The following is an 8,794-nucleotide window of genomic DNA, read 5'->3' on the forward strand; positions in this document are numbered from 1 at the left end:
CAAACACAATCAGCAGCCCATAAGTAAGAAAACACATGTTCAACAGTCTGACATCAAACTTTCCAGTCAATCAGTGATTATGAAATTTACACTCTCAGTAGACTTGTATTACCTTTACTTCTATATGACTTCATTGAACACCTTGGTGGCTAACTGAATCAGTATGTCACGAGATGACATCTGCAGTGACAAGTCATAAAATATCATGTAACTGAAATGAAGCACTGTTTTCATTTATGAAATTCTCCTGATGAGTTTTAGGGACATTAGCCTGGGTACCATCCTGGTTAGTTTACGTCCGCTCCTACAGTCGCTACCACCAACGACTGTAGGAGCGGACGTAAACTAACCAGGATGGTACCCAGGCTATAGGGACATGAAAAGAGGGTTGGTAACCTGGACCTCGTCCTAGAGTATGTCACAGGAATTGATATATCTGTTCCCGACCACATATTGTGCCAATGAAAACTTAAGGAGTTACACTTTTCTGCAACATCTCAAGGGTTGTTGTAAAACCTTAAGTTGTCAGCACTGGAAGGAACTTGTGGAGGTTGAAGCGTTCATGTGGGTGGTTCCTGACAGTTAGATTTGTTAGGGACCTAATACCTGGCCATAACCTTGTCCATGGCTGTCACTTGTCCAATATCATGCTGAACTTGCCACCTTATGAGACCATAGGCAACCCCACCGTTCTTTTAATTTTACCTGTCTGTGGCATGAGCTTGGGCCTTCTTTGTATGTCAAACATCTTTGGCTTATGTTATTATACATGAGAGCAATACTTCATAATGATTGTATCTCCAGCATCTGTGCATGGTCAAATCTGTCAGAGACTCTGGAGCATGTCAGGCTAACCAATAGGAACATTCATTTTATAAACCATTTAGCAATTCAACTTCCATAGATATACAACTACACACATCGTTAATGTAAGGCAAGTTTATTGGATATTGTCATCAGTCTTCATATTTATTTGTTGACTTGTGCCTTTCAAAATGTGATGGATACACATCTTTCATCGTATTACCCACTATTACTAGAGTACTCCAGTAAGTACATTTGGCCCATGCAGACCCAATTTCACAGTCAGTACACAACATGAGCAATGGGCCTCTACATGTACATGGCATGGGGAAACCTAATACTCAGAGCAGACAACATGGAGTTCTGAATCCCTAGTAAGAGCCAGATCTATATCTCATGTACATGTATTAGTACCACATTTTGACTGCAAAGCAACAATCAGCATTAAATACATAACCCGGTTTTCTTTACAAATTACAAACTTCACTTCAACACGTGTTAAGTTACTTGTGCATTCTGGCTTTGAGTGGAAAGCCAGTTCATCTCATCTTTTCATAATCATACCTTTCATTCCCTTTCACATAAAGCCACTCGGCCAGATATTCCCCATGCATGTTTTTAAAGCATCCAGCCCACCCGAAAGGCATATTGATAGAATAACCTTCAGCATTAAATACAGCATAATACTTTCTGATACCAGGGGGCAAGCTATATCTGGGCAAACTGGCTTGATTAAAATCATTCATGGTTCAGCACTTCCAGTTGTACCATACAAAGTTGAACCTGATGCAACCCTAGTGCTTCCCCGGGGGAGACAGAAATTAAAACAGCTTGTTTCCATTTAGAACTTGGCATGGGTTAGATTTTAACCAAGGATGTGTAAGAAACATGAGAAAGAAAAAAGCTAGAAACGAATTTACCTCCCGTGGCTTGGGGTGACTGGCGAAGTTTCACAAATGAAAGTGTGAGGGCAAGGTCTCCCTCAGCGGCGGGATAAATCTCGCCCAGAAATTTCTCCTTAGTCAGAAAGTAAAAGTGGCTGGCTTTTGTTTGGCAAGCCTGTAACATGAATGAGAGACAGTCTACAGGTATGGCAGAATACAACTACAACTACATGTACGTGATGGTTGGGAAGGACAACTTTTAGTAATGCTAAATACCAATGTGTTATCAGCTATAGTTTCAGGGGTACATGTATTTAATTAGCTATATCATAGCTTCAACTTGGACAGGAACTAATAGCCTGAGAGGGAGAAGTAGAAGAGTTATACATAATTTTTTCCCATTTCGATGTGATCTCATATTCCATGATATACTTTATTGCTACTACAGTCTACAGCATCTAAGAGTGATATTAAAGCTGGTATACTGGTAAATACTTTCAGAAGCACTACAGGGCAATACCCCTTCATAAGTTACAGAGAAGAGAAATGTTATAGAAACTGACCCGGTGAAATTTTGTAACTCAAATCGTCATTATGCCTTCAGGAAGAATGTGGTCTTTAATGTTACCTCTATGCAATCATGTTTTGCACCACACTACCAAGCCAATGAAGCACAATGTTTTGAAAACTCTCAGAATCACAAAATCCCAGGGCGTCATTAGGGCTCACTATAGTTTACTTTGTCCTCTTTCAATAATAGAATTTTTTGATGAAGTGCCAAGGTATGGGTCTGTACCAGATATTCCTTCACAGATACAGAAGTGTGGAATGTGTTCTGTGACAAATATACCCTGGCAAGGTTATATAAACAGACAAGCTGTGTAGATGTTGTATCTTTAGCGAGTACAAGTATGAATAGATTGTTGCATCTATTGAAACCAGGGTTGGGGTCAAAAGTCATGTATACACAATGTACATTCTTTAAGTTTTACTTAATACTGAGGTAGTAATGTGTTTGTCATTTCAATAGAATATTCGAAATTTTCAGAATCTATCTTAACAATAACCCTTACTGAACCACTTGTCAACGTGTACTATGTAAAGGACAATGCATTTCTTTTTTGGTCTTTGATTAGGTCGATTACCACAAGTGTTAAGATGCTTGTTGATTTAAGGACACTTCTGAAGAAATAACCACCTGTTGGAAAACTCATACCTGAGCAGGAGAGTTCTGCAGCTTGCACAAGAATTGCCTATGTAATCGGTTCAAGGTGTTAGGACAGAAGTAAATTTAAGATCCAAATTCAAAACTTTAAACTGATTGCAGTTGTAGACACAAAAATTCTGTTTCAGGAATAAAGATTTTGTATTATAAATGCCATCATGAACTTTAATTCCTTTGATATCACATGTACTATTTACATTACCCCCTCCACAGTGATATCCATCCTGCAGGATTCCCCAGCCCACCCTCTCATTACAGCGGAACACCCGTCAGGACATGGTTGAAAGTCAGTAGCTGAAGACAGCAGCCATGGTTCATCAGCAGACTGCCACCCCACAGGGCAGCCACACAATCCACATCATGCCATGCTCAACTGCCCAGGAGGAGATGCTTGTGGAAAACTGCCCAAGCGTATGGCGATGCGTCCTTGGAGATTTCCAACTGGAGCCTTATGTTACATTGATAGCCCCAGGATCTTTGGGAGGAGACCTCTTCAAGTGTCATAACAACTATGAATAAACTTTGGAGAAGTGTGGCCATTATCAATCACAACTGGAGGGAGGGGTTCCCACTTAACATGCCTGGGTGTTGTGTAGCAGAAACAATGTTTGCATGAACGTAATCAAATTCTGGAGCAACTTCCCTCATACCTCAGGAATTGTTTCTTTTTGCCTGAATTGCTATTAATGTTTCTTTTCTATCTGGCTCCTTCCTCTCCCCTACCACAAACTTCATCCTGTGGATCCAGTTTTATGTCAAACCTCTTGATAAGTTCCATTTTGGTAGACAAGGTCAAATATATTGCAGTCAGAATGTCAGAATCCATTGTATAGATGTTGAATTGAATTACAATGTACATACAATGCCATGTATTCCGGTGGGCCAGTAGTAAACTGCAGGTGTGACACTGCCAGTAGAATGCCGAAGTATTAAAACCCAGGTTTCCTTCATTGAAATTTTCTTGCAAGTTGATAAAAAGGTTGGCCATAAATAAAATGCACGATGCAACTTGGGCCAACTTTTATTAGAGTTTTGTATGAGACAAGGAAGGATGTTGGATTGACAAGGAAGATTTGTGAGAAATGCAAGTGCAATGTTACTGCTGTCAAGATGACTGGTTTCAATATACTGGTCTGTCTGGAATGTAAAAACAATTTGCAATATCTAGAGTAACATTATTATTACTGAAGAATGAAAAGTTGCTGATGCTGGTTACTTGGTATGTTCTTTCCGGCAGTGAGGTAATGGTTTACTCGCATACCGCACAAGATGTCTGGAAGATTTCCTCTTCTCCTGTCCACCTGTGATGACCATCACCTGCCTAGGTCATGATTACACCTGACAGGTGGCACAACATACAGGTGAACCCCAGGTGTGATCAAACAGGTCTAATCAAGTTCAGTCTGGAGGTGGACACCAGCCACGTGCACAGTGTAAGCATTCTGTGGGGGAGGGGCAACTTCAAAGCTTCTTATTACACTGAGTCATATCCAGAACAGGGACCATGTCAAAAGTTTGGTAAGTACAAAAGTGAAGCTGTCGTCCCTTTACTCAGCACAACAAAACTCTGACAATAAAACAATTTTATTCTTCCTAATGTGCTGGGATCTATTCCAAATCATACATATTATTAAACAGCAACATTCCTTTAACTACATGCTGTGAATAAAGGATGGTTGGCACATAGTTAAGTGAAAGATACAGCCCAATGACCTTGGCATGACAAGGAAAATTACGAGGAACTCCCTAGAAAGTGTTCTCATTATATTCCCCTCTGCGGGATGCTATCTTCTAAAGCTCTCCACTCCATAGAGTCGGTCCAGATACCTTGATTTCTCCATGACCTCTCTGCTGACAAGTACTCTATCTTCATAAATGGTTGATTACTGTTGTACAAACTTTCCATAGGTCCTGACTTCTGACTTAGAAATACTGTTACAAGCTGGTGATATTTAGGCAATGATTTTTTTTTCAGTGTAGAACTTCTGAACAGTTTAACAGACTACAGACCAAAATACAATGTATGTTTACGTTGTTGGATTCAGAGAAGATACCAGGTAGTATCAATAGTTTGTATCATGTATCCACATGTAGTATCATTCCTGTCTGGAAAATGTCATAGAGGGACACTTTTATAGTGCGAATTCTATATTGTCAAAGATCCTTCTACAGTGCAGGTAGACTACTTTTTCTTCCCATGGGACAGAAAAACTGCAAGGTAGTGGTTTTACCAGTGGCTACCTTTTTTTCTGTTGTGAGGTTGTTATATCTTTTTATCAGGATATTTTCCCCATACAATGTCCTTGGTGTTACAGATCACTGGCAAATCTTCTGATGGCCACAGGCCACCTAGTGAGTATGAGAAGAACTGCAGAATTGACATCCAACAGCACATGGATCAAGAGTGCCCCCTTTTGGATAACATAATATCTACAGCTTTCATACCCTCCAATATTATCAGAATGTAGCCAAATTTGGCTAGTAGCAGTAACAGTTTCCAATTTTCTGTTGAATTCCTCAGTGTCTAGTTACTAGTTGGTATAGAAAGCAATAATGAGCATATTGGTTTGAAACATTGGCATAAATTATGCCATAATAGCCTGTGGTTGCCATCCGTTTTGTAATACGGTTCCTTGTACTTGTTAACCGAGGTACAAAACAGATGGTTCCAAGGATAGCACAAATGGCTGTACCCTTACTTTTTAGAACTTATGCAAACTGATACTCCACAATGTACAAAAGTAACCATTTCTGGTTAGCCAATCATCGTTATGTACAGTACAGTAATAATGTGCCCTCACCTGCTGACCCCCCTGCCATGAACTGTTGTACAGGCTGCTTCCATGCTGGCTGTGGTTTGGACATCATGTCTGGAACAGCTACAGGGAAACCTCACATAGGTTAACTTCATAGAAAACAGCAGAGAGACTTTGTTAAGGGAGTTTATCTTTATATGGATGGCAGTGACAAATATTTGGAAAATACTGATTATGATGGTGAGGATGTTACATGTATAGTTAAATACATGTACAATCATTACACCACCAAGAAGCAACATCAATTCATGTATTAAACAAAAGGGGAAAATAATCCTTATACAGCTGTATACAGGATTCAATATCTCCAACATACATAACCTAGTTCAACTGATTAAAACTTCTAGAACAAATTAGCTGAAGAAAAATTCTTGCATACACCATACAGTGCAATGAACATCCTGTCAATAGTGCAAGAAAAAGCCTTATACACACGTATTATAATAACTGAAGGACACATCCTGTCAATTAACCTCAGTCGTATCATAATTACGCTGAACAACCTGTGTGGCCGGTTGGTAGCTCGTAGGTTGTCGACTTCTTGGAAAGGGAAGTTCAGCAGCTAGACCGGGCAATGGGACTGTTTACCGTCCTAATCGACATGGTGGGTGCCACCGTGGTCTAAAAGTTCAGAGCGGCAAAGGTCCCGCAAAGTTGAACCTTGATTTCTGGGCCTGGCGTCTCGCTGTGAATCTTGGGCCAAGACTTGGACAAAACCCAGCATGGCCGGACTATAACACGCCAGCAAATGCGTATTAGCTTTGAAATGATAGGCGTTATACTACTAAAACTGACAACACCAGGGAGCCAACCACCGAGCTATATATGAAGCGAGTAAACACACCAAATTTTGAGAGAATTTTGTGGAGACAACTCACTTCCTACTTGGTCCGATCCCGCCGGTATGACGTAGTCTGACGTGTTACCAATTAGGCGATGCCATAGGCTTCTGGGGGGACATATTCTGGTAATTTGTATCGAGATAACGATTAAATATCACTAAAATTGGAAATAAAAATAAGATATTTACCTATAAACATAAATTTAGTTATGATATTTACCCATTTTACACAGTATTTTTTATTCCTTCGAATAAATGGAATTTAATCATGGAATTTTACCCGCTAAATAAATGGTTTCGTTTATGTCAAAGGTTAATCTTCAAAGTCCGAAAATGGCGGCCTCTAACCCGGAAGTGACAGATGTCTGTGCGGTTTGTGGCGCCAAATCCAATTTGAAGCGCTGTTCAAGATGCCAGGGTGTTTGGTACTGCAGCAGAGAGCATCAGAGTCAACACTGGAAACAGCACAAGAAAATCTGCCGTGCGAAAAGCGCTGCACAGTCCGTCCAGTCTGATACACAGTCCGCGGCAGGGAAAGGTCATGTACGTCAAAGTGCGGTGGATCTCCTTGAATGGATCTCTCCTTGGTGGATCTCTCGTTGTCCTCCGGCAGCCGTGTTCGCCTTATGTTGCGGCGGCCGTCCGGCAGCTTGCCCGGCTTTACTACCGCCCGGCAGCGCTTGTAAGCCGGGCTATACTCACGCCAAAGCCGCTCCGCGTTTTCCAGTACGGAAGGAACGTTCAGTTCTCGGTTTCCAGAACTGATTCAGAGTTTTCCAGTTCTGAAGTCGCCTCAGATCTGGACGCCCAGTTCTGACAGAACTTCCGAACTGGAAGTTCAGTTCGGAAGGCACCTTCAGTACTGAACACCGAGTACTGAGGGAGGAACCCGTTACTTAGGTACTTTTGCGACTAAGGACTTGGACGATGTGGCCCGGCACTCCGTGGGACGACTCCGACAGGACGGGTTCTGTGTTCTGGACGGTCTCCTTGACGACGATCAGATAGACCGTATCCTGGAGGACGTCCGGCGTGTGGACGGGTCCGGCGGGATGAAGGCAGGCGAGCTGGCGGGGGGCAGGACGAGCGGGGATGACCGGGAGAAGAGGACCAAGTCCGCCGTGAGGGGAGACAGGATCATCTGGCTACAGGGGACTGAACCGGACTATCCAAACATCGGCACGCTCATCAACTTCATCGATACTCTTGTCGGGAAATTCAACCGCTACTTAGAGGGAGAAACGGTCATCAAAGGAAGGACTAAGGTGCAGCTCGACTTGCCCTTTCTTAAAATGTCAACTTATGATGTTGTTTTACATTTTAAATTTAATGAATTTGTCGTACATCTTAGCTAGGTTTTAAAGCTTTGTCGACAATTTTATACAAATCCAACCGTAACTTACGAAGAACCACAACTTTGTATTCCATGAACAAAATGCAAAAACCTCATAGTTATATGTCATCATTTGGTTTAGATGATTTTTTTTTAGTTGAGACTGTTACCAGGTACTAGAATTAAACTGCTTTGTTGTCGATGGTGTGGGTTTCCTTGCAAATTAAATGAATCCTGGCGTTTACAAAAGTTTGGTCATACCAGGCGCAGGTAGCCTGTTACCCTGGCAACGGAGCGGGGTACATCAGACACGTGGACAACCCGTGCCAGGACGGGCGGAGAATCACGGCTCTGTTCTACCTCAACAGGCGGTGGGACGTTCAGGTGAGTTGTCATGTACTGTAGCCGAGAAAAGTGATAGATGTAGTATGCGTTGCCAACTAATTACCACCAAGGCATTTATTAATTATACCGTTCATCAAGTACTGCGTGACCGGGAAGTTGGTACAGCGGTGTGTCCCGGCTCTCTACTGATTTATTTCTTCAACACTTCCCGACCGACAATAAAGACAAATGTTTCCCTCTGCTGAAAATTCTCTAGACGCAAGGCGGCAACCTGCGCCTGTTTCCCGGGGATAAGGACCAGTATTTAGACATCGCTCCTCTCGCAAACAGGCTTCTGCTCTTCTGGTCCGACAGGCGGAACCCGCACGAAGTGCAGCCGGCAAACGACATGAGGTCGGTAAAACTCCGGACGGATGTGAAATAACGAGCGCCATGGATATTGTTTAAAAAAATAGCACCAGTAACTTTTATTTAATTTATTTTACTTTTTAGCATTGAATACCAGAAAGACGGGGTTATGTCACATGTATGATTGTACTATTTTTC

The 8,794-nt window shown here is 41.9% G+C and overlaps 1 protein-coding gene across 1 annotated transcript; it reads left to right on the forward strand.

Moving 5' to 3' along the window:
- The first annotated feature begins 6,903 nt into the window (after positions 1-6,903).
- Positions 6,904-8,765, forward strand: LOC109468137 (egl nine homolog 3-like). The gene is made up of 4 exons (XM_019766380.1): positions 6,904-6,937; positions 7,471-7,835; positions 8,168-8,287; positions 8,505-8,765. The coding sequence occupies exons 1-4, from the start codon at positions 6,904-6,906 to the stop codon at positions 8,670-8,672; spliced, it is 687 nt and encodes a 228-aa protein (XP_019621939.1). The 3' UTR covers positions 8,673-8,765.
- The last annotated feature ends 29 nt before the right edge of the window (positions 8,766-8,794 follow it).

This window comes from Branchiostoma belcheri, unplaced genomic scaffold (genome assembly GCF_001625305.1).
Source record: "Branchiostoma belcheri isolate BF01 breed outbred unplaced genomic scaffold, Haploidv18h27 scaffold193, whole genome shotgun sequence".
Lineage (NCBI taxonomy): Eukaryota > Metazoa > Chordata > Leptocardii > Amphioxiformes > Branchiostomatidae > Branchiostoma > Branchiostoma belcheri.